Source organism: Hemicordylus capensis, chromosome 2 (assembly GCF_027244095.1).
Source record: "Hemicordylus capensis ecotype Gifberg chromosome 2, rHemCap1.1.pri, whole genome shotgun sequence".
Classification (NCBI taxonomy): domain Eukaryota; kingdom Metazoa; phylum Chordata; class Lepidosauria; order Squamata; family Cordylidae; genus Hemicordylus; species Hemicordylus capensis.
Window position 1 is genome coordinate 296514586 of NC_069658.1, and position 26525 is coordinate 296541110.

General features: G+C 42.1%; 1 protein-coding gene across 1 annotated transcript; it reads right to left on the bottom strand.

Annotated features, from left to right (window-relative positions):
• Nucleotides 1-1527: 1527 nt before the first annotated feature.
• CCDC174 (coiled-coil domain containing 174) lies at nucleotides 1528-25761 on the bottom strand. Its single transcript, XM_053295148.1, has 11 exons — nucleotides 25558-25761; nucleotides 25016-25120; nucleotides 24302-24402; nucleotides 22061-22119; nucleotides 18209-18392; nucleotides 16015-16110; nucleotides 8861-8997; nucleotides 7963-8057; nucleotides 6455-6578; nucleotides 5471-5617; nucleotides 1528-1945 (listed from the first exon to the last, which is right to left on the bottom strand). Exons 1-11 carry the CDS (start codon nucleotides 25705-25707, stop codon nucleotides 1617-1619), a joined length of 1527 nt encoding a protein of 508 aa, XP_053151123.1. The 5' UTR covers nucleotides 25708-25761; the 3' UTR covers nucleotides 1528-1616.
• Between the last annotated feature and the right edge of the window lie 764 nt (nucleotides 25762-26525).

The window sequence follows — 26525 nt, forward strand, 5'->3', positions numbered from 1 at the left end:
GAAAGCAAAAGCAATTTATGGAGAGAAGACTCTGTTTGTTAAGGCTGGTATGTACTCCAGGTTCCTCACCAACTCAGCAGGTGAGGAACCTATTTTCTGGCTAATATCCTTGGTTTAAAATTGTGGGTCCCTTGACCCACAGGTGGGGGAAAAATAAACAAGTGACTAATAACTGTTTCCATTAATATTTTTGAGAATTGATTTTAATGATTAATGTGCTGAAAATTCACCTTGGCCGTGACACACCAAGTCATAGTTGGTTCTGCCCCACTGAGGCATTTCAGTTGTGCACTCCTGCTATAGACATTTGTGGTTTAACATCTTTACCAGCCTTCAAAAGAGCCTCTAAGACATTTTTCTAACCAGGTGTTTAATAATTTCTGAGTTTTAAAATTTTTAATTGTCTAGATTCTTTCATTGCCGTAATTTTTGAATGTGTTAGATTTTTAACTCTTGTTTCAATAGCTGTTCTTGTTTTTGTGAACTGCCTGGAGCTTCTGGAGTCAGTCAGTCAATAAATAAAACAGTAAGACAGGAACAATGGTTTGCTGTTAGAGCCTAAGTGGGTGGACCCAGACCAGTGAGCAATAGGACCAAATGATCATGTGAATTTACATCAGCAAGAAAAGATGATTGTAGTCTTTCTGGTTAAATGAGGTTACTTAATATTTTCTGATAAATTTGAGTTCAGCAGTTTCATACTGGAGTCTCCCTTTGAAGTTTCTTTGCTGTAAAGTGGTAACTTTCATTCTCCCAGGACAGTGCTGCAGCCCTGAAATGTTCTCCCAGTGGTTTATGAACGCTGCCATTTTTTCGTCAGATGTGTTCCCATTTATTTTTGCATAGATTGGCTTGTTTGTCAACAGGAGGACACTACCACTATACTAATCTTAAGGGGGCATTCAATTTATAGCATTGACCTTATACAAGCAGAATGGTTGACTGTCACGATATGATCACGTTCTAGAATTTCAAGGATAATTGCAATTTATCATTCCCTGCAAGTACAGACTTATAATTATTTTCTTTAAAGGCAGAAAACCTTCTCTAGTATATTATCAACTTGCGCCAATATCAGGATCCAAAGAACAATGCAACTATCCTCTGTTCCAGGAGTGGGGGTGTAGTTGGACTTGCATTTCTCCCACAGCATCCCCACTACACTTATGGTACATTTGAAACAGAGGAGATTTTCAAACAGTAGTTTGTAATACTGCATGGTGACCAGTTCTCACACTGCTACTTTGTTTGAGAAGTTGACAATCCTACTAGTCATGCCCTTAGGCATGCCTACAGTAGGGTTTTTTCTGGGATCCAATTATCCATAATGAGGAGAATAGCAATGGGTGAATCATAAGAACATCACAAAAATGTCATTAAAATGGAATATGTTAATAGGAAAGAATTAGCATGGTTGTGGCAGTAAAGTTCATACCTCCTCATGGCAAAGGTTTTTGACAATTGTGCTACTGACTATTTTTTCTAGAGTATTTGGACAGACAGAATATATTTGAACTCCAAACACAATTTTCTACTTCAGGTGTATGCTATCTTTTATTACGGTCAGTGACCAGGAAGAGTGTATGCTATCAACTTTGCTTACAGCATCTAAAAGCTCATGTTACTTGTTTGTAGTATGACAGCATATCATCTAAACTTTGGTAAACTGGCTGCTGATTTTGCAAGCCACTATCACATGCCTGACCGGGCGGGAGTCCATAGCTCTCTGAATTGCTACTGTGAACTTCAGCTGATGAGGATGGCAGGTTGCTTGTCAAGTTATGTTCCATTTTTTTATATGAAGATCCAGATTTGTTCCAACTCTGGCCCTTGAAGTCACAAACTTTTCTTTGACCCATGTAGTAACTGGAAGGAGGTGCAAATTCTGGATCACGCTCATTCCTGAGATCAGACTGCTTCTTTGACCAAAGTCCAAAAGTGAATTCTATTAGAGAGAATGGAAAAAGATTAAGCTCAGTTTGCCTTTTCACATTTGACTGAACTGAAAAACAAGAAAGCAAGCTTCCTTTAACATCAAAAAGTGCTTTGATTAACCTGAAGAACTAATTGGAGAAACAGAACTGATTATGGTACTGATGATAATATTACTCATGTTTGCTATGCCCTCTAGTGGTCTTGGGAAAGAAATAAATGAGTCACCAGTGGTGGTGGTTACATTTTTTACCATTTCTCATTATAAAACTCGTAGGTGAATCAAGGATGAGAGGGAGATGAGGAGAATAATGGGTTAGCACCTTTCCCCCTGAATGTCAAACAAACAGATCTAGCCTAGCCTTTCCCCCAACATATTAGCTGTGTATGTACAGCGAACGTTTTTGTATAAACAAGAGAAGTTTCTAATATGGAGGAAGAATCAAACATAGAAAGCTGCCATATACAGAGTCTGACCATTGGTCCATCTATCTCAGTACTGTCGACCCAGACTGGCAGCAGCTTCTCCAAGTTACGAGCAGCAGTCTCTCCCAGCCCTTTCTGGAGATGCCAGGGAGGGAATGTGGAACCTTCTGCATGCAAGCACACAGATGCTTAACAGAAACATGGTGGAACACTGAGAACCAATGGGACATGGGTTATTCCTGGATATAAGTGCTATAGAAAGGACAGGAAGGGGAGAAATTGGGGGTGCAGTAGCACTGTATGTTAAAGAAGGGATAGAATCTAATAAGCTAGAAAACCTAGGAAGACTGGAGTCCTCCACAGAAACTCTATGGGTGACAATACAAGGCCTGAAAGAAAATGTGCTACTGGGGACACGCTACTGCCTTCCTGATCAAAATGCTGACAGTGACTGGGAGTTGCAGAAGGAAATCAGTGAGGCATCAGAGAGACAGAGCTGTAATAATGGGTGACTTCAATTACCCATACATACTGGGTAAATTCAGTCAGGTAATGATAAAGAAGCCACATTTCTAGACACGCTGAATGACTGTGCCCTAGAACAGTTGTTCATGGAGTCAACCAAGAGAAAGCGACCTTGGACTTAATCCTGAGTGGTGCCCAGAACATGGTGCGAGAGTCAGTGTCATCGACCTGTTAGGGAACAGTGACCACAGTGTGATCAAATTCAGCATACACGTGGGGAGAGAATCACCAAGGAAGTCTAACACTGACACTTTGAATTTCAGAAGAAGAAACTTCTCTAAAATGAGGAGTTTGGTGAAAAGAAATCTGAAAGGGAAAATCAGAAGAGTCACTGCGCTCCAGAATGCATGAAGCTTATTTAAAACCACAACGATAGAAGCCCAGTTAAAGTGTATATACCAAAAAGGAGGAAAGGTGCAACCAAGTCCAGGAGGATGCCGGCATAGGTAACAAGTAAAGTCAAGGAAGTTATAAAAGGGAAGACGATTCCTTAAGAAAATGGAAGTGCTGCCCAAATGAAGAGAACAGAAAGCAACATAAACTCGAGCAAAAGAAATGCAAGGAGACAATAAGGGCGGCAAAAAGGGAGAGTGAGGAACATTTAGTTAAAAGCATCAAAAGGAGTAACAAAATCTTAGGGTTAGGGTTAGGGTTAAAAGAGAGAGAAAAGACGATGATAAAGGCTGTGAAGATTTTCCTCACAGCGCTAATCAAGCTCTGTCTGCGGACTGACTTAGCAGAGAAGATACCCATGCCAGACAATGCCTCTTAACGAACTCCCCCAACCAAATTAACTCACCCGGGGACGGCTGTTCGCCGCCAGGGAGTGGAGGCGTATTAGACAAACTGCAGCGGTAGACATAGCAGCAGCAGAAGACAAACCCTGAGGAGGGTCGAGGACCGTGAGTGGCGTTGGTGCACTAAACAGAACCTGAGGAGGGTCGAGGGCAGTACATGAAGTTGTCGCGCTAATCGGACCCTGAGGAGGGTCGAGCACAGAGACTGCCGCTGGCGCGCTAATCGGACCCCATGGGGGGTCATTAATAGACACAGAACCCTGGAAGGGTTCAGAGATGGGCATCATGCACCCAGGTTCCCCATTGCTCTTAAAAAGAACGGCAGGGCTAGACTTGGAGAGGAAAGCTAAAATGGCCACCGCGCCTTCAGCAGTTAAATCGGGTGGGAAAGCAGAAGGTTGCTGCGCCTGAACTGCCTTCAACTGCAGCCTATAGCTCAGTGGCGTGCTGCCAGGGGATCGTATATGCTTTTTCTTTTTGACAATGCCCTTTTCCTTTAGGTGTTTAGTTTTCTTTTTCGATTTCTTGGGTGGCGGGGCGGGCAGATTAGAAGCCTCCTGGCTCACAGTAGTCTCCTCTCCTTTATCAATGGCCGTTAGGCCCAAGCTCGCTGTCCCTGCCACCGAGGGAACAATCGTGGCTTCTGTGAAGGGGCCCTCCGGTAGGGAACCCTTCAACATATCCCCCATATAATCAGGCTCCATATTGCGAATAAGAGAGACCTCAACAGAGGAAATCCCAAAGTAAAAATTATTAAAATAAAAAAAGGAGAAAGGCTGTGAAATTTTTCCTCACAGCAATACTCAAGCTCTGTCTGCGGAGCGAGACAGGACTGGAACTGAGGATGAGTGACAGCTGTCTGGATACATATGATCGACCTGAATTTTGATTGGTCCTGTCTCGAAGCATGCAGAGCTTGATAACCCATCACATTAGGATGCCCTCCCCATACTAAGGAAAAAAATAAAAACAAATCACCAGGGCCAGATGGCTTCCACCCCAATCGTTAAATAACTCAAATGTGAAATTGCTGACCTCCTCACAAAAATATAACTTATCCCTACAATAAAACTCTGTACCACAGGGCTAGAAAGTAGCCAATTTAACACTCATTTTCAAAAAGGGATCTAGGGGTGGGGGTGGATTCGGGAAATTACAGGCCAGTTAGCTTAACGTCTGTTCCAGGCAAACTGATAAAAGAATACTAAAGAATAAAACTGCTAAGCATATAGAAGAACAGGGAAAACTAGCATAGCTTCTTCAAAGGTAAATCTTGCCTCATTAACCCTTTGGAGTTCTTTGAGAATGTCAACAGGTGTGTGGATAAAGGTGATCCAGTTGACATAGTATACCTAGACTTTCAAAAAGCTTTTGACAAAGTTTCCCACCGAAGGCTCTTGAGAAAACTTACCAGTCATGAGATAAAGGGAAAGGTTCATGTGTGTATTGGTAATTGGTTGAAGGACAGGAAACAGAGGGTAGGAATAAATGGGCAGTTCAGTGGGGTCCCCCAGGGATCGGTGCTGGGACAACTGCTTTTTAATTTATTCATAAATGATCTAGAAGTTGGGTTAAGCAGCGAGGTGGCCAAATTTGTGAAATCCAAAAGAGATTGCAAGGAGCTCCAAAGGAATATCTTCAAACTGGGTGAGTGGGCAACAAGATGGCAAATGTGGTTCAGTGTTAGCAAGTGTAAAGTGATGCACACTGGGGCAAAAAATCCCAACTTCACATATATACTGATGCGATACACTGATCATGTTCAGCTGATACATATTGCAAGTTCTCACCTTTGCCTTTATCCCACTCTCGAACATATGGCACTCCAGGCTTTGTATCTTTTCGTTCCTGGATGACAACCTCCACTTTTCTACTTTCTGTAGAAACTCTTGGTACTTCAGTGGGTTTGGATTCAACTGGTACTGGCTCTTCTTTCACTATTTTAACAGAGAATAAATCTACTAACACACTATTGTCATTTCATTCTCAAGTATTCCCAAAGGTTATCTAATCAGAATCAAACATCTCACTGGGATGTTCAATTTATACAAAAAAGAACACTACTGCAGAATAAGTCAGAAGCTAATGTGACTTAAGCAATTAAAAACATACAGCACTAGCATTTCAATGAATCCAAGAAGATAGTTCAAAAGATGATATTCAGCAGCCTACCATGGATTGCCAACATTATCATATTCAATACAGAAAACTAGACAAAAATGAAAGTATTTCAGTATCACCTTATCTAGTCTACAAATACTGCTTTTATTCTAAACATGCTTCGTGCCTTTCAACTTCATCAGGCATCAGCAGCTTTTCAGAAGCCAATTACTTATCTATGTCAACAAGCTGCATATGGAGAAGCCTGAAACCCATGGAAGCATTCAAACTAGAATAATTAAAACAAAAATGTTTCTGAATATTTGACAACCTAAAGAGGTACAGGGGTTAAGCACAGATAGCATGCAGAGTTTCCTATATGCTTCAACTGAAATAAAACATCCGATCCAGCCCATATCCCTTCAGTTCTATGCACTTTTTCTTGGTATAGTGGCTAGAAATTCACTCACACTCACAGGTTACTAGTGGACTTTCTTATTCTACCCCTTCTCAAAAGCTATGTTTTCTTTGGATTAAAGGTATCTTTTCATTTCAGAACAGAAAGGATTCTGTAAGTCATCTGAAATGAAATGTTTGTTGAATGGTCAAATTCTGGTTTTCTGATAAGTGCAACTGAATCTTCATCCACATGTTAAAAATTAACAAGAGAATACCTTCATTTTCCATTGTGTCTCCATCTTGCAATCGCTTTTTTGCTCGAAGCTTAGTCAGCCTAGCCTCCAGAACAGCCTTGCGTTTCTCCTTTAAGTGTTCACGTTTTGTTCTTTGGTCTGTAGTCTTAAACGTGAGATACAATAATAATTCAATGTGCTGCTATTCAAGAATTACACTTCTCAATACTCACACACAGACACCAATTATCAGTTCAGTTGTTTCTTTCCACTGCGACTACCTAGATTTTTGAAATTTAACTTTGCACCATGGTTATGAGAGAGTGAATCTTTCCATGTTGTGAAAAAATCTTCTTTCCTATATGAATCTTTTTTCTGTTGCTGAATAAAGAGTATGGAAGGCTATTCACATGAGCAGCATAGTCTAGCCTGGGCTAGGCTGCTTGTGTGCAGCACCGATATCTGCATGGATCCTGGTGCTGCCGCCCATCTAACCCTGCTTTTAATTGTGGTTAAGGGTGCAAATGTGCCCTTAACCCCAGCGCCAAGATCATGTGGGTGCTTGGGATGTTTGCAAAAGCATGCAGAGGGTGTTACCTAGAGTACCCTACTCATGGGGGGATTCCCCAATGCACTGTGCGATGCATTGTGCGATATCTGGGGGTTGGGACACATTGCTCCAGCCTCCAGAGATCCACACTGCCAGGAGCAGCACACCTAATAAGACACACATGGGCTGTCTGGGGGGAAGGTGGGTGGAACCCTGCCCCAGCCACTGGCCATGATCCCCACTTTGGCTGGGATCACATGCATAGCTTTTTAGAATGCATAAAGAATGAGGCTTTTCATTGCAGCCACACGACTTTAAAAATCCTTAAATCCTGGTTTTAGAAGGAAATGTACATTTTATAGCTCAATCTCTCAGACGCCCCAATAAGAAATCTATTTAGGAAATTTCACCTTTAGAATTTCCAAGACTAAACCCAATAACCAAAGTGTCATCAAGTTTGAAATTTTAAGCACAAGAGTTGAATGTATGCATGTGCAAATTCAGACAGAGCAACTGATCTCTTGCATGACTTTTCAAAAGCCTGGCCCTAGATCTTTAAGCTACTCGGGGTTACACATCTAAGGAGAGGTAGGAGAGTTGTTTCATCATCAGGCATGTTGGTTTTAATTTAACCACCATTTTCTGATGCTCCAACCATGCAATATCCAAGGAGAGGCACCATACTGTATGAATATGGTATCTATAAACCGCTTTTCAACAAAAGTTTCCAAAGCGGTTTACGTAGATATAAATAAATAAAATGGCCCCCTGTCTCCAAAGGGCTCATAATCTAAAAAAGAAACATAAGATAAGACACCAGCAACAGCCACTGGAAGGATGATGTGCTGGGGATAGATAGGACGAGTTGCTCTCCCCCTGCTCAATAAAGAGAATCACCACTTCAAAAAGGTACCTTTTTGCTCAGTTAGCAAGGGACATACTAAAACAGATCAGCTGCTTTTCCAGCATAGCTTTTAGTCTCTACTTGTGAATTGCATACCTGCTCTCTCAGCATTTCTAAAGTTTCCATTTGTTTCCTCCTCAAAGCTTGATCACGGGCAAAGGCAAAATAACCAACACCAAGCTGTCTGGCCTCTGAAAGGAGAGATTTTGCACAATGTTAATCATATATTGCAGCTCCAGGATATACAATGTGGGGTGGCGGGGGGACGGAGAGAAAGAATCCAAGTTGTCTTGCCCATCATTACCCACAATGGAGTTTGCTCAGTTTTCAGTGGAGCCAAGGATAAAACTGTCCATCACACCTCTGAGTAATATGCACACTCATAACGTACTTGTACTGGGGAAAAAGAAACTTTACGCAAAAGGAGGTCCCACTGTTTTCAGTAGAGTTTATTCTCAGGTAGATATGCATAGGACTGTAGCTCAGCCATCTTTTTTGCATGGATGTTTCTACAATCAGGGCAAACGTATAGGTGTGACGGAGAATTTCCGCTCCTTATTGACTGAGTACAGAGAACAGCAATCATTCCAGATCAAACAAACATATTACTTATTTGTATGTCCATATATATTATCTGCTAATGTATGGCTGGTATCCCAGCAGATAATAGGTTTTGTTAGATCCTCCAGATCCGTTTGGCCACTTGACCCATAGAAACCAGCAGTAGAGCAGCTCCCTCGCTGCAATCGATTGAAAGCCCCCTTGAGATGAGAATATACTATACATGGCCAAAAAAAGAGTCAAGAGTGCTTCTCACATGCCCCCCGCCCATTACTGAATGTATTACAGCAACCTGAGAATTTTGTACAGCCAGGATCACCCTAAAAAGCACTGTATTGCCTTTAAGGAGGTACAATGGGTAGTATCTGTTTTTGTCTTGGAATTTAACTGGAGCTTTGCCCTCAAGTTTGGTGTATAACACACAGCCACACACCATTTTCCCGAATGTCTTCATAATGTATTGGCCCCATAGGTTTCTTTAGGGCTTCTTCTTCCTCTCTTTCCCACTGCTGACGCTGAAGTTCCCTTCTCATATCCTCAGACAACAGAGTCTTCTCTTCAGTCATTTGTCTAATTAAAGCAGAAAATGAGCATCTCTTAAGAACTGGAAAGTGATTAATGGTAGAACATTCTACAGCAACTCCCACAAGACTAGCGTATCCCTTCTAAAAAGCATTCAATACCAATTTAAGAGAAGCTGCCAAAAAGCCAACCAGAAAGGACTCAAAGCCGTTCTGGTAGGCATCATGCTGAGCCCCAAGGCAATCACCAGTAACAACTTTATGTAACATTGCAAGTCCATATAACAAGGGTAAGAAGGTATTCAGCTGATATTAAAAAACTGCAATATTATTCTCAACAGAAACATATGACTTGAATGAAAGGTAAGTCCACTGGAAATCAGCCTTCCCTCTAAGGCGTGCGTGCACATGTGCCCACCTCCCCCCAGCCCCCCCCCCACACAACAGTTTCTTGTGAATGCTCAGTCTGCTGCACCTGCCACTGCTGCACCCCATTTTCCCTCTCCCTGGCCGGGAAGCATTGTCCATTTCCCCCCTCTCCCCAGCCGGACCGCTGCCTGCACCACCACCTCCCTCCCTCCACCAGGCTGCCTCCTCCTCTAGTTCCAACTGCAGAGAGATCTGCAGATGAAGCCAGAGGAGGATGGCGGGAGGAAGCAAGGGCAGCTAAAAAGGAAGCAAAGGCAGGCGAATGAAATGAAGCTCCCGAGCCCGGAGCCATGGAGGCTCCCGGAGGGTGCGGGAGGCGGGGAGAAGAAGCAAGGGAGAACGAGCCACATGGAGGGCTCAGAGTCAGGAGCAAGGGCAGCCAACAGCTGCCTGCCGGAGAAGTGAGCAAGCGGACAGGGTAAGCTCCTGAACGATGTGGAAGTCTCTGGAGGCAAGGGCATCCAATAGCTGCCTGAAAAGTGAGTGGTCAGTTCCTGAACCATTCCATCTTTCTTCCTCCCACGCCTCGTAGAAGCTTGCACCTTCCTCCGCCCCGCCCCGCCCCGCCCCCCCATCAAGCCAAGCCTGCCCCAAAGCTGGGAATATTGTGTCATTTTTAAGCCTATGTGAGGCTGCATTAGAAAGCTGCATTAAGCAGGCAACCAAATGCTGGGGTGTTAGGTTCTTTTGGTTCTGTTTGCATCCCACCTCTCTAGTCCTTCCTTCTCTTACTTGTAATATAACTATTCTCCCTCTCCACCCCAAACCAAATAAATAAAGCATGAACAGGAAGAAATGTTGGCTTCGTTTGGAACAAAGGAGCTACCTGCAGCCTGTTCCATCTTCAGGTAGAGACTCAGACTGAGCTGAGTGGTGTGGTGTGGTGTGGGGCGGGGGGAGGAAAGCTGGGAATATTATGTCATTTTTAGGATGGCATTAGGAGAGCTGCATTAAGTAGGCAACCAAATGCTGCTTTGAGAGGGGATGTTAGTCAGGAAAACATGCAGCATAGTCTGGCTCAGCCTGTCCCAGCCAGCTGAACTCTATGGGGGAAGGGTAACAAAATATAGAATATTTTAGTCTGCATTATACATTACTAACATTACAAAAGGATGTTGTAAGCCATTTGGTATGATGATTTGTGAAGTGCTTACATTAAGGATTTAAAAAAATTCAGAATGATTAATAGAAGAAAAAAGAGAGCATCATTTTAATTTTAAAAATAACAAAATTATTCCCTCCCCAAACATTTTAGATGAGATATTATTTTTAATATCAGAGACAGATGGGGGTGGGTTATCATCCCTCGGTTGCCGATCCTACAGCTAAAAGGTGTCCTTAAAAAAGTTTCTATTTGGATGTCTCCTTAAGGTATTTAATAAAAAAACACCTTAGAGTGTGGCACACATGCTTTTGTGAACTATTATAGCTGGGAATCCCATGCATGCACAAAAATGCAGGACAAAGATCCAATAAACACATTCTTAAGCATTTAGTTTCTAGTTCAGAATAATTCTTCTATGCTTCCTTTTGCTTTCATCCCTCCTTCCCTGTCTATACCCTTTTCTTATTAGTTTGATGAGTTTAAATTGTGATTTGTGATTGCTTTATAAATGTAAACATGATAATGACAATGATGTCTCACATTTGTTGCACAGTAGTGGAGGGGTTCTAGCTGGGGCCTTGCTGCCTATTTGAATGCTCTGAGCATGACGTGCTACCAGAGGGCCTTTTTTTAGGGCAAGACATGACATGCTACCTTCAGCGGTGCTCTCAGGGAGGTTTCTGGGGATTCCCAGGGAGGATAGATAATGCCATGTGGTATGGGGGAAGTCGAATCCATCCAACATGTTCTGTTGCGCTGTCTATTATACAGAGATGTAAGATACTCCTTATTAACTCCTCTTCTGACACTCTTCCCTGGCTGTTCAGAAGATTCTTATATTTCTTATCTTCTTGCGGATAGAATTTTAGATGTCACATTTAAGGTGGCCAGATTTTGTTCTATTGCAGTATTGTTACGGCAATGAATTTTTCTTAATTTTATCATTTTTATTGATTATTATCCATGGATACTTATGCACATATTTAAATATTCCATACTTCCAAATGTATTTTCCCATGTTATGAGATGTTTTGTTTATGTCATCATATGCTGACCTTGGGTCGTAAATAAAGAATTCTATTCAATTCTAGTGGAGGGGGAAGGAGATTTAAAAAAAATTGTGTGGTGCATTACTTCTTTCCTTCTGTATGTAAGAGAGAGTGACATGTACACATTGCCTTGATGCTGCTGCCCAGAACAAAACTCTTTCCACTCACTCATGATAAAAGTTAGATGGAACATTGCTGGAAATCCACCCGTATAGATCAACACAGTAATTTTCAAGATTATTTCTCTTGTCAATATCAATATCAATCAAGCTTTATTATGGTCTTAGACCAGCATAAAGTACAAGGCAGAAAATGGTGTGCAAGGTATGGAATGCAAAAAAGGGAATATGGCGGCTTTAAAACATGACAGTTGTATAGAAAGAACATAGAAAAGATGTTCTTCAATACCTAAAGTCTCAGGAACTGGGTGACTTAGAATTCCAGGATCTTGGTAAGGACTATAAGACTGTAAAAACTATATAACTGTAGAGGCTGATTTCTCCTAGTCTGATTTTATACCACAAAACATTTTTGAACTTTTAGCAATAACCACCATTCCACCTAGAACTTCAGCTCAACCAGGGTATCACAAGATTCAATGGATGAAACAAAAACAATGCTAGTCAATGCAATTAGCAGAACATCGTGTCCTTGTCTTTATTAAAAGCCTTGAAAGCCATTCATCCAAGAACCGAGAACAAAACTCTACTGAGTTTCATTAAGACACATTAAAATTCAATTCTATACGAGAAGGGCCATTGCTTTGGAACACTGTCAAGCTTTTGCTAGATTGCCAAGTTAATTGGTTTGCAAAGAACACGTTAAGAGCCTTTCCTCTACATTGAACATTTCAAATTTTGCCAGGATTTTCATCTTAATCTTGTGTAAGCACAAGTGTGTTTCAAAAGATAGTAGCAGTTTTCAGTATATAGCGTAGTAAGCCATATTGTGCTCCTTCACACAACATCCTAGTTGTTTCTACAAATTACTTTCTTGTTCTTAAATTGGCATACAAGAAGTTGGATCTGGGCCAATTCAACAACATGTACTACAGAGTACATTTCTTTACCATTTCCAGAAATGGTAAAATTACAATTTCTGCCAAGGTTATTAAATGGAAACATTTTGGATGTATAATAAATCATTACCAAAACCACCATCAAGAGTTATACAACTCCTCAAGGGAACAACATTGTGCATTAAAAATCCAAATTTCACAATCAGGAAGCCTAAATCCTTCAAACGGGAATGTCATAAAAATAAGCAAATGGAAACATAAAAATAAGCAAAGGTTGATTGATTAAGTGCCATCAAGTCGTGTTGACTCCTAGCAACCACACAGATTCTCTCCAGGATGATGTGTCTTCAACTTTATGTAACAAGGTACTTTATGTACTTTATGGACAATGTTACTTTACTTTATTTTGCATGCCCAGTTCTGAGCACAAGTAGTAAACACTGGTCACATTCCAAGGAAGTAAGAGGGGGGTTATAAAGGCAGGCATAAAGGGACTGAGAGCAATGAAGATCAGCCAGACATAGAACAAAGGCACTTTGCCTCCAGCTCCTAGATGTCCCACCCACAACTCCTTAGATCAGGAATAGTTCTACCTGGCCATCCAACAACAATTCAGTCCACAATGGACGACTCCTAAAGAAACCCAATCTGGACCCAGAGGATGTACACAACTATAGGCCTATGGTCAATATTTCCTTCCTGGGCAAGGTGCTTGAGCATGCCATGGCTGACCAGCTTCAGACACTCTTAGAGGAAAAAAGGATTATCTAGATCCATTTCAATCAGGCTTCAGGCCCGGCTTTGGAACAGAAACTACTTTGGCTGCCCTGTGGGATGACCTATGTAGAGAGAGAGAGAGAGCGCAAGATGGAAGAGTGCAACCCTATTAATTCTCTTGGATCTCTCCACAGCTTTTGATACCATTGACTATGGCATCCTTTTGGATAGGCTGGCCGAGTTGGCTGTGGGAGGCACTGCTTGGAGGTGGTTCCACTCCTACCTCAAGGCCCATTCCAAAAAGGTGGTGCTGGGGGACTACACGAAGCAAGGTTCCATTCTTTCCCCTATGCTGTCTAACATCTACATGAAGCTGCTAGGAGAGATCATCAGGAGATCTGGCTTGAGGTATCAATATGCAGGTGACAGTTATATCTCTCTTTTTCATCAGATGCAGATGAAGCGGTGACTGTCCTGAATTTGTGCTTGGACACAGTAATGGACTGGATGAGGGTGAATAAGCTGCGACTCAATCCAGACAAGATTGAAGTACTGTTGGTCGCTGGTTCCTCTGCCCAGGTGAATGATTTTCAGCTTGTACTAGATGGGGTTGCACTCCCCTTGAAGAACCAGGTTTGCAGTCTGTGGGTGCCAAGTCCCTGCCACAGCTCCACAAAGTGCTGAACTAGTAATGGAGCTTGTGAACTTCCACTAGGGGTCAGCCTGGAGCTGAAAGACCCTATATAGCAGCTACTCTATTCCTGTTACTCTTCTAAACTGGTAATACGCCGATTCAGTGGTATTTATAGAGTCCAGTACGAGAAAGGATCTTTGTCTCTTGGCATTATGTGGACAGTCCAGTTTTCTGAAAACCTTCCCTTCCAGTACAGATTGGACCCTCCACCCCATGCCCAGGGCAACCTGCTTCCAGATGACAGCAAAAATTTAAAAAGCAATTTGTTAGCATACAGTGACTAGATAATGTCTAACTGCAATGGAAAAAGACTAATGCTAGTCTAGTATCAAACAATCCACCCTGCTTTTTCTTTCACAATCTTGTAGGAAGGGGGAAAATAGGGAGAAAGCCACCTTTGTATTTTTTTGGATTGTGGAACAGTCAACTGAGCAAAAAGGCACCTTTTAAGTAGCGATTCTCTTTATTGAGCAGGGGAGAGCAACTGGCCCTATCCATCCCCAGCACATCATCCCCAGCACAGCCAAAAGTGGTTGCTGCTGGTGTCTATCTTATGTTTCTGTTTTAGATTGTGAGCCCTTTGGGGACAGAGAGCCATTTTAGCCATTTCATTTATTTAGTTTAATGTAAACCACTTTGGGAAACCTTTGTTGAAAAGTGGTATTGTAGCAGATTTAACCCAGCCTTTGTTTCAGCACAAGCCCACGTGAGGGGAAGAAAAGTGCTCAGTCATCCCCTCTATGCTTTCACCCACAAAGGCTGTTCCTTTAAACTTTCCTTACTTAGTAGCTTATTCGCTGCTGCTGCCGCCACCCAATTATTAAAGAATTTAAACACCCCCCACCCCCAAATTGTGTGGAATTCCAGGGAGACTCTCCTTCTCTTCCTATTGGAAAAGTATAAAAACCCTCCACATGAAAGCTTACACATGGTGAGAAAACTTGGTAGCTGAATGATCAAATTGAGGTGTGTTTGCATCAGAGTAAACCCCTTTCCAGCCCCCCTTTCCCGAGTTAAAAATCCACTCAAAGAGGCTGGTTAAAATTGCAAAGGGGGGGCGGGAAGGAACTTTATTCAAAATGCTACAGACTGTTTCCATCTGAGGCCATCTCAGCTTTTAGTTACAGGTAAAATACTCAGTAGATTACAAGGTTCCTTCCAAAAAGCACTCCAGCTGATATTGGAGTGGCACACTTTAAAAAATGTGGTTACCCAGCTGGGTAATATGGCTGTAATGAATATGAATGTAAGAAAATACAAAAGCACCATTAAAAGTGTACAGAAACTTTTGGAGCGCCCTGGATGGATGGATGGGCATAACCTATAGTTTCTTAGCTGAGTTACGTTACAGGCACATAGTCCTAGACCAGTTGCAAGGATATAAAGAACACACAAAAGGAAAATAAAAGTCTAACGCAGACTGACTAACAAACTGTTCCCTAGGCTAAACTTCCAGACGCCAAAAGCCCTGGCTTCCTTCCCCCGCTGAACTCACTCCAAACCTGATGAGAGCCAAGCTTCCTGCAATCCAGTCTCTCAAGGATCTGCAAATGTCCTTCCATGAGAGAATTCTCCAGGCTAGCTGTTGACCACGAGGCAGCAAAACTCCATTGCTCCTCACTAAGCCTTCTGCCCATCCTCTCCCACCTCCAGCCTAGCGGTTTCTGAACAAAGAAACCCTTCTCTTCCTGCCTCATGGCCCTCAAGGTCCCACCCACCCAGTGGCTGACTGGTTGAGCACTAGCCTGTCACTCAGCACAGGGTACACTTCCCATTCACCCTTTAGGGTGATATAAACCATTAGGTTTATATACTTTTACAGGTATATAAATATTTGTTGTATTATGCAGAATTCATTCTGTGTATGTGGATCAAATATCCTCTCTGCTACTGAAAGAAGGTTCCTTGGAATTCTTTGTCCGTGTTGAGACATGATGATAAACACAGCAACTGTAAGCACTCCTTGTATATTGCCCACCTGGCAAAGCACCCTTTCTCCGCATATATTTGAAAGAGTCTACAAAAGTAACTATTTTCATTAGGATAAACATTACCTCTTCCCTTGAAGCTCTTTATCCATTTGGAGTAGATGTGGCAAATCCTTCTTCAAGCAGCGCCTAGATCGGCCTAAGGAATCCACATAGTCAACCCTGGAATGAAAAGAAAATTAACTTCATGGATGTCTGACAGATTTATGTCCATAAAATAAAGAAATAATTATTTTTAAATATGAAAATATTGCTTTAGAAAGCAACCCATTAGTTACTACAGCATCGGCATTAGGGTCCCAAACATAAGAGAGATCATTTTAGGGGAAAATCATTTTCAGCATTTATCACGTTCACTTTTTTGTTAAAATTAATTCTGAGGCAGCTGTCTGCCTTCTTGATAAGGCACCATAGTTATAGAACTATTAAGTTGAAATGGCACATTGCTCCCAACTAAACTAAACTGGCACATTGTGTCTGCTTCCTATAGCGAGAATAATGATGATGCAGCATTGACTTCCCACATAAATATTAAATTGCAACAATATATTTCAATTATCAGGCCAAGACACATTTAACAATCACTTCTTTAATTGTCTCACTATTTTAAATAAAAGCTAAAGACAAATGCAAAGCGGGATTCCTGTCAAAGTTCTTGTTATGTAAAACTGCTTCTTAGTGACTTTATCGAAAACTATTAGAGATACAGAAGATAAGTAGCAGTACGTGCTGCCCATTAATAGCGGCAAAGTATTATTTTAGTATTGAACTCTCCCAATTACTTATGATGCACAGACACACTGCTGTCCAAGTGCTGATGGGCCCAGCATGCATTACTAATTATTAATCCATTAATGATTTATGCTTCCATTACATTGCTTTGTACAAGATGTTAAGAACCCAGAAGTGGCAATTTTTACTCTTTTTAGCTCTTTAAAATATGGGTTTTTTTCAGGGGCTCCTGCTGGTGAGCATACAGTTAGAATAAAACAAGCAATTCTGTTTTCAAAGATTTGCTCTTATAGCTGGAGAACACAGATTGTCACCTTCCCCCCACCCCCGCCCCCCAGAACTTGCATTCTCATTAATGTTACTGGCTTCCCAGAAAACAAATTGTCAATTGTTCAGAGCGCCAAAATGCTCAGGTTGTTAGATGTATTTTTACCACCCTGAGAAAGGGTGGTAAATTTGGTGAGACAAGGACTTACATATGCGTAACAACTTCAGACAAGCCAGCAGAATGCCAATCATCATAACTTTTTGGACCATCAAGCAGTTCACTCTTAGGAAAGACTTATCAATACCAAAGATTATAAAAGTGTATCTTTTTTTACATGAATATTGATACTGAAAAGAATAACTAGCTTTTTACCCATGGGGTTCTGTTCATAATAGGTAACCAATGAACAAAATTTCAGCTAGCTGATTTAATAGCATCTGCACATTCAAACGTGTGTGCGCTGCCAGAAAAATATAACCAAACTGCAGTCTAAACTGAAGGGCAATGCATGGGCGATGCATGCAACAGTTACATGGATAAATGGTACAAGTGAATCACACTTAACATGAAACAAGATGGACATAAAAGGAGGATGTTTCCAATTAGAAAAATTCCTGTCTCAAAGTTAATCACAGATTGTAAAGTAGCAATAGCAAAAAAAACCCCTCTTCATTCAAGGGTATGTGCGTTTGTGTGTGTGTCAGGTTATAGGCTTACACACACACACCGAGGTATTCTCACGTGCAGAGGAAACTGGGAAAGGAAGCCCAGCCCCGTTTCCCCCACACGTATGAACCATCGGGAGCCACACTGCTCCCGGCGGCTAGCCTGCCTAATTACCCCCCTCGGTAAACGAGGTTAGTGGAGCGAGCACGCCGCTAACCCATTTTTCGGATCGTGAGTTGTTGTGGCACAGCTCCGCTCTGTCTTGCGAGGGGACCCCTGACCTGGAGACTACAGCAAGCCTCCCGACATCAGGGGGCTCCACAGAATGCCCCGCGCACTCACCCAGGGCATTCTGGGGCTTCCAGGGGCCAGCTGGCCCCCAATCCCCACCAGCTCCGTCACGGAGCTGGTAATCATGTGGGCAGCCAATCTGGCTACCCAGGGAGGGCAGAGTGCTCGTGCGTGGGGAGAGCAGGTCAAGCCTGCTCTCCACGCACAAGCCCTGCAGGCTCTCCACACTGCTCGTATGGAGAGCCTCACCATGAGATTCCAGAAACCCCACATAATACAGGATAGCAGCACTGTATAACCAACCATTCTTCACTAGGGTCCTGAGGAGGTGGAATTTCCATTCCTGAGACTCTCTCTTCTTCTTCTTCATTCTCCTTCTCTGCTGCTTTTCTAATCGCTTCATTTGCACACAGCTCTTGTACTTCTCGCTGTTTGTCTATGATTTTCTGAGTGAAATCCACAAGGTACAGATCTTCAGTTTCTTCATCTAAGACAGAAAATCAATTCTTAAATAACAAGTATCAAAAAGTACCCAGCTGAGAGAGGAGTCAATATAAAATTGCAGCAATCAGCACTACTGCTGCTGACAATGCCCTTGACTACACTACAGGATAATGTGAAGAAAATAAAAGCACACAAACAATCATAGTGTGCTTCTATCTTCACTTGATATGCTTAGTTGTCAACTTTGTCATACACTAGAATAAGGCTCTAGATCTCATGGAACATTTTTTCCCCACTTGGCATTACAACTTACAAATCGCTAATTAGCCAGATATGTCTTAGGCTAGAATGAAATATTATAGGAGACAGATGTACAGCTGGTCTTCTCTCCTTTTCCCTGCTAACTCCTAAAAATACAAAATAATGAATGTGTTATCACACTGCAAATTTCCCTACACCTACAGCCAATAAAGCCTTGATAGGAACCTCACAGCAAGCTGACATGTTGCGAATTCTGTATTACTGGGGGAGAGAATAGGAAACTACTTGGAGCTGCTGTTTATGGCAAGAACATCGTATCTCCCATAACATCTAGTTCTACCTTTAGTTCCGTTTGTGGAAGAAGGAAGAAAACTTGCCAAACACTAACAACTACTTATATGCCAGCTAAGAAGCATTCTGACAGATTTCTATACTTCAGAATCATTTATGTCCAAAGACAAAAGTCAATCTTTGGCTGAGCAAAGATACTTTCAGAACCTTTTTTCAACTTACCTTTTCCTCCATCATAGTTTCACAGAAGTAGAATGCAAGTTGAATATTGTATATTGAACCACCATTAACTGGCAAGCAACAGCACCATTTCCGGTGTATAAAAATCATGTTGCTCCATTATTTACTGCCTATAGCCATTCTGAATGCACTGACCCATCCGTCAACAAATTTGAGCTTGAGTATAAGGTTTAAAGGTTATGGAGACAGAGTTTCTCCGTGCAATTCCTGTCTAGTCTTTTTCACAAAAGAGTCATGTTTCCATTACATTTTGTATTAGACTTTTCATATGTGCATGTGCACACTCACTCTAGTTATATACGGGGGAGTTCAAGAAGCCTTTCCTGCAAGTAACTAGTTAGAAACACAAAATTCCCAAACACAATATAGGAAGTAGAAATTTAACAGATTGTCCAGCATTGTGCCACATTACCTGCATGAAGAGTGTGACATCCCTCCTTTGGGGCTTCTGTCTTCCCCAAAGGGAGCAGGAGTGAGATGGTTCCAGGCCAATTGGGTACTGGTGGGGTTGAGCAGGCAAGGCAGGGAGCGCTGCAGGGAACAGCTCCAGTGGGGCTGCCATGTTGGGACTGGCAGGAAACGAGTCCAGGGAGGTGGTGGGGCTTGGAGTAGGCTTTAAGTCTTGTCAGCTGTGTACTAGGGCATTTAAAGCCAAGGCAGCCAGAGTTCCCTTGGAGAGGGAACCGGCTGGATGTAGCTAGCCAGAAGGAGGACTAAGCTGATTAAGTAATCTCCTCCCCTGACTTACTCTGAGGCTGACCTTGGCTGTTCTCACCCTGGGATTCTAGAGTCAAGAAGGGCCAGGAACACACACACACACACACACACACACACACACACACCCCTTGGAGCATCACAATTAGTCAGAAACGTATCTAGGGAAAATAGCGCCTAGGGCAAGCACTGAAATTGCGCCCCCTGTCCAAACATCTGACACCCATCTTTCAGATAACTTTACCATAATATGAGCTGAAAAATACAAGTCAAGCTCGTTAATCTTTTAATATTTCAAAAACTATTTAGCAGTGGATGTAGCCACACCAAAAAATGCTGGAAAGCTACAAATTTCAGTATGCTGGGGCTCATGAAATACCCAAATACTATGTGGAAGTGTACTTGGAAAACTAAACAGAAGTGCCTGTCTAATTCTCTACTATGCATTGTAGCATTACATAAGTTTTAAAAATAAATGGAGAATTTGACTTTTCCCAGATACTCTGAAAATAATTAAAGGATATACAGAGTAAACTGTGTCACAGCTTGGAATTATATTCTAGTATTTCAGAAAGACAGTTAAAGTGAGAGAAAGAAAGAAAGAAACTCCCAGTGGGCCTTAATACTAAGGATTTCACACTGATTCAAAGACAAACTCACCATTAATAGCCATATTATTAGGACATCACATTTAACTCACTTATCACAAAAAGCAAAGTAAGAGCAAATGAATACAATCCTAGCTCATAAGCTTCAGCTCAGTATTCACAAGCCCTGATTCTCTGTATATAGTGCCAAACTGAATATGTGTACAGTAAATTATATTATTTTTTTTTTAAAAAAAATTTTTTACCTGTAGCCTCTTCGGGGGGGTTCCTAAAGGCCGTGGGGGGGGTAATATGCAAAGGTTTTCCCTCCCCCGCCAGCCTCTTAATTCACCGCCGCAGCCTGTCCCAGGTTGATATTAAGGCCTGTTCGGGCCTGCAAAGATCGGTGTGGTGGCTATTCTGGAGTCTTCCACACATGCTCAATTGGCCTCTGAAAGGCCTGGCAAGGCCTAGGGCCTCACAGGGACCATTTGAGCATGTGCGGTGGCCATTTTAAAAAAATTCATTTTAAAAAATGGCGCCCCCTCCTTCAAGTGGCGCCCAGGGCACGTGCCCTGCCTGCCGTACACTAGATACACCCCTGCAATTAGTAAGTCTTTCTTCTTCAGAGGAAAAACCTCTGGAGAAAAGTTAGGGATGCATAATAATGATTAAGGGAGGTTTATTTTACTTCCTAACTAAGCAACAATTTTCAAATTCGTAACTAAGGAATGAGAAATGTTATCTGGCTTCTTGAGTCCAAGAGAGAGTATTATGAGGATCTCACAGGTATCATGGTAACTCAAAACAATGTTTTCTTTCTTGCCTTTTTGGTGTCCTACCCAATCTAGGGTTTGCTGTCCAGTAACACTGCACCAGGTCTGGAAGACTGATGCCTCTATCAAGATGCGCAGAATTTGTTCTGGGCTTTTGAATGGAACATGCATAAATCTATACAATGTGTTTAGATTAGCTCAGTAATTCATATCATAGATGGGATGGGGGATGAGATAAGGTCACCCACTGAATTCAAAGCTGAGACAAGATCCGAACCAGCAACTTTCGTGCTCAGAGATGGTTCTGTTAGTCACTAAGCAACATAGGATTTATGAAAACTGATACTGATGTGGAGCTATTACTGGCAAAAGTGCTTTGAGAAGGAGAGCAAAGTCATCTGCCTCCACAAACTGCATTGCTTGGGTCAAGATACCAGCTTCTGACTCTCACCAAATCTCATATCAATCAAAACTTTTTCTTATTGGTTCCAGTATGAAACTCAAACCCAAATATGAGAGACAAAATCAACCTGTTTTTCTAGAGCATTATCAAAACAAAGCATATCTTTCCATTCAGTTTTGACCATAAGAAGAAGCTCTATCATATTATAAGCAAAAATGCCTTTCTTTAGGCTGGTTACTTTAAAATAAACTTCATTCAAGTTCTTGAGAACAGTAGCAATAACTGCATTGCAAATATGCAATTTTAGCATGTTTTCTCAGAAATGGCCCACTTCTGACTTATTCTCCTACAGAGACTTATTCCTCTGGAAGACTGTATAGGTCTGAAGACAGATTGATAAATTTTAACATAAAATCCTCAGAAATAAAGCTATGCACACCTGGGAAGTCGCCTTTTGTCATCTTTTCATAGAGTTTTGCTTTTTCTTCTAGTTTCTGTCTACAAAACACAAGAGGCATTTCAATCAGAGTTAAGCATTAGAGTTATAAACCTTTTACAATTTTGAACACAGGATTACTTCTCGTGGGGCTGATAACTATAGTCAAAATTGCCTCTACACAAGGCAGCCCGAGTTGTCCTCAGCCCAAAGGGTGTCTGCAATTTTGTGGAGGGCAGCAGTGCAATGAGCTAGCATAGCAACCCCTTCTTCAAGCTTTCACATTTGCAGGAATCAGTGCTAGGTCACCAGCTATATCTGTGGACAGGACAGGCCATGTGCAACCATTTCTAAGCACATGATTGAGGGCTTACCAGTATGAAACATAGAGAGGATGTTTTGTTCATGTAAAAAGGCCATTAGTGTTTCCTAAAGGACCTAGAAAACACCAACCCAACCAAAGGCAAGGGCCACCACCAAAGGTTTGAGCTCAGGGTATTTAAGAGAGCGCCTTCTGGTTCAAGATCCCCACCACTTAAGATCTTCTGAAGAGGTCTGTCTGTGGTTGCCTACAGCTCATCTGATGGCCACAGGGTGGTTCCTTTTCTCTAGCCACCCTGAGACTTTGAAATGAACTTCCTGTGGGTGTAAGAGCTTCCTCATCTCTGGTAGCTTTCAAAGGAGTTCTCAGGACTCATTTATTTAAGCAAGGCTTAAACCAGTTGTAGGTTTGTTTTGATGTAGTTCTTGCGGTTTTAAATTTTTAATTGATTTAATGCTAGGTTTTCTAAACCAGCATGGGACATTTGTGTATGATAGTATAGAAATCTAGTAAATAAATAAAATAAAAAGTAGCACTGTTTAAGAGACAAATCTCTCTTCATTTAAAAGAGAACCTTCTTTGGGCAGTAGGTAGGATTGCTGCAGCAGAAACTCTAGCTATGAGCACAATTGTCTCCCTTTTGTGTCACTCCTTTGAGCTACTCTCTTGTTCCTTCACTGTCTGTGATGCCATTGCTTGTCAATGAAGCTGCCTGTGTGTTCCAAGTCATTAGTCCCTTAGTCAGCACACTTAACAAACGCATTATTCCTATTACAGATTAAAGATATAAGGCTGCGACCCTAACTACTGGAGCACCTTCCTTATCAGGCAAGGCTACAGCATCTGGGGCTTTTTAGTTTGGAAAAGAGGTGACATGATCAAGATGTACAAAATTATGCATGGAGTGGAGAGAGTGGACAGAGAGAAATTTTTCTCCCTCTCTCACAACACTAGAACCAGGGGTCATCCCATGAAACTGAAGGGCGGGAAATTTAGGACTGACAAGATGAAGTACTTTTTCACAGTGCATAATTAATCTATGGAATTCTTTGCCATGGGATGTGGTGATGGCCATCAGCTTGGATTACCAGTTGCAAGGGAGTAATGGCAGGTGAGAGGGCACGCCCTCAACTCCTGTCTGTGGCTTCCAGCAGCATCTGGTGGGCCACTGTGCGAAACAGGATGCTGGACTGGATGGGCCTTGGGCCTGATCCAGCAGGGCTGTTCTTATGTTCTTACTTTAACAGGGGCTTAGACAGATTCATGGAGGACAGGTCTATCAATGGCTACCAGTCCGGTGGCTGTGGGCCACCTCCAGCCTCAGAGGCATGATGCCTCTCAATACCAGTTGCAGGGAAGCAACAACAGGAGAGAGGGCATGCCTTCATCTCTTGCCTGTGGGCTCCCCAGAGTCAGCTGGTGGGCCACTGTGTGAAACAGGATGCTGGATTAGATGGGCCTTAGACCCAGCAGGGCTGTTCTTTTGTACTTAAAAGTGAGCCTCACTGAAGTGAATAAGACTTTGGAGTAAATATGCTTAGGATTACACTGCACAGTTGAGATCATTGAAATAAGCAAAGAAACATCTGAATTTGAACTCTAGTCTCTAGTACAACCACCCAATCAATTACAGCCTTTAAAGCACATCTGTAGTTCACCTACTGGTTGACAGAGACTCCTGCAGTATCTACTATGCACACTATCATTCATTTGGCATCAAGATTATTATTGACTATAGCCATATGTACTGCATAGGACAATACTACAAAAAAACTGAAAAAAGCAAAAAGCAAAGCAATTATTGTAGAAGCAATCATCACAGAAGACGATATGCTTCAGCGCTGATGCTATTTTGCATTTGCTTATTAGTTTGAAACCAGACTAATGAAACCAGCCTACCCTTCTCAGAAATCAAGAATTACCTTGCTTTATCCAATGTCTGTTGCTCTTCTATCTTCTGCTCAGCATCTTTCTCGGCACGATCTGAAACACCTTCGTTCTGCTTAATCCAAATGCTTGGTTTCTGCAACATCAAGTTTTCCAAACGAACAAATATAAACTCAAATTCAACTCCAAACTGGTAATTTAAATGTATTTTATTTCATTTTTTATACTAGTAAAGTGTGCTGTTGAGTTGGTGTTGACTCCTAGTAACCACAGAGCCCTGTAGCTGTCTTTGGAAAAATACAAGAGGGGCTTACCATTGCCATCTCCAATGCAGTATGAGATGATGCCTTTGAGCATCTTCCTATACCACTGCTGCCCGATATGAGTGTTTCCCATAGTCTGGGAAACGGACCAGCAGGGATTAGATCTACTCAATCCAAAGTGGCTCAGGGCAGTTCACAATCAAGAATATAAACAACAATACTATAATTACAGCATAAAACTCATTAAAACCACTTAAACACTTTTAAAAGCCAAGTCACACAGGATTCTCTCAGACTGGATGTACACAAGTAATAACATGCTTTCTGATAAAATTTCCTATAGTGTGAACACTTGCTTCCCACCATTTTAAATACTATTAGAATATCATTGCTTTCACCATTTTAAATACTATAAATGTTTTTTTGGGTAAACCTATCAAAATCTTAAAATATACTGGTGGCAATAAGCAGTATCTATTCATCTACCTTGTTTGTTGCTTTGGGTTTTACAGGGATTCCAGCATCTTTCAGAAGTTTTTCTTTTTTGAACTCTTCTTGTTTTCGGAAGAGTTCAGCTTTCAAGTCTACCAGCTGTATCAGAAGCAGTGAAAGGGGGAAAAAATCAATATTCTATTCGTCACAGAATAAGTCATTAAGGAGTTTTCACTGAAAACACAAATATATTCACAACCACAGAACAGTAGCAATATTAACAGTCATAGGAAATCTGAGTTACCTCGCTGCTGATTAGCACAAAAACCGAGCTAATCAGAAGTAAATCCCACCGAGTTCAACAAAGCTTACTCCCTTACCAGTGTGTTTAGGACAGCAGCTTTAATGTTTGCCCAGTTTCAACACTCAAGAAGGTGAATGTGGTATTTTATAAGTCCCCCTGCGCTCCTCCCAGTTCCTAAGCTTCAGAGATTTCTAGAACGAAAACTGAGATGCCCAAGCAATGCTAACCGCCTTGCAGAGACTCCCAGCAGGACGTGGGACTACTAACTTCTCCCACCCCCTTCACCGCTCACCGAGGCAACCGTCACATCCAACGGCTTCTTTTTCCGGTCCATCCTGCAGAAGACAAAGACGCAGCGCTCAACCACAAAAGCAAACAAACCAGGGCCCAAACTCCTCCGTAAACAACACGACTCCTCAGAACTTCCGGCGTAAAGCACCATCGAAGTTTCTATTTCCGGCTGGCTTGTTGCTTGCTTAATTACGACAGCGCCGTAAAACGATACAGCCGGTTGCTCTCTTTGCGGCGCTTCTGGCACGAAAGTGCGTTTGGGGGTTGTGCGGTAAAAAGAGGTGGGGAAGCTTTGGTCGAAACTGGTGGGCGGGCGACGTGAGTCGCAGTCGCAGAGATAAAAGAGCAGATTCGGAAGCGTGAGGCTCCCTAAATACACTTAAACGCATTTACTAGGAAGCAAGTCCCGTTGAACTCCGTGGTCCTTACTTCCGAGTAGACTTCTGACAGCCTCGCGCCCTGCATGGTTACACTTAGTCGAGGTTGGCAACCCCGTAAACACGCCGAGGATCATGCTTGTACCTGGCAACACCTCGACGCACTTGCCCCATCATGAGCTCAGGGGCCTTCCTTCCAAGTGCCGTCGGTCTTTCTGAACTCAGTCTCGCAAGAGTCGTGACTCTTGCTATGGAGCTTCTGAACTCAGACTTCAAAGTAAACGGGCTTAGCAGGGCGGTGTCATGCTCCGTTTGCTGGCGGCATTTTCTTGGAAACAAGCCCATTGATTTCAGTTGCTCTTTCAAGAAAGTGTGCCAAGAGTCATAGCCTAGCCTGGAAATAAGGTGTATTAAAATTTGTGGGGCTTACAATCACGAAATGCATTTTGGGGTGAATTGTCCTTTTACTTACAGAGTGGTTTTCAAGAGTTATCACCCACCTGAATGTTCAGTTATTAAAAATTCACATACCAGGTGGAAATGTTACTTAATTATTTACCTATCATATTTTCATAAATAATTAAAATTGTAA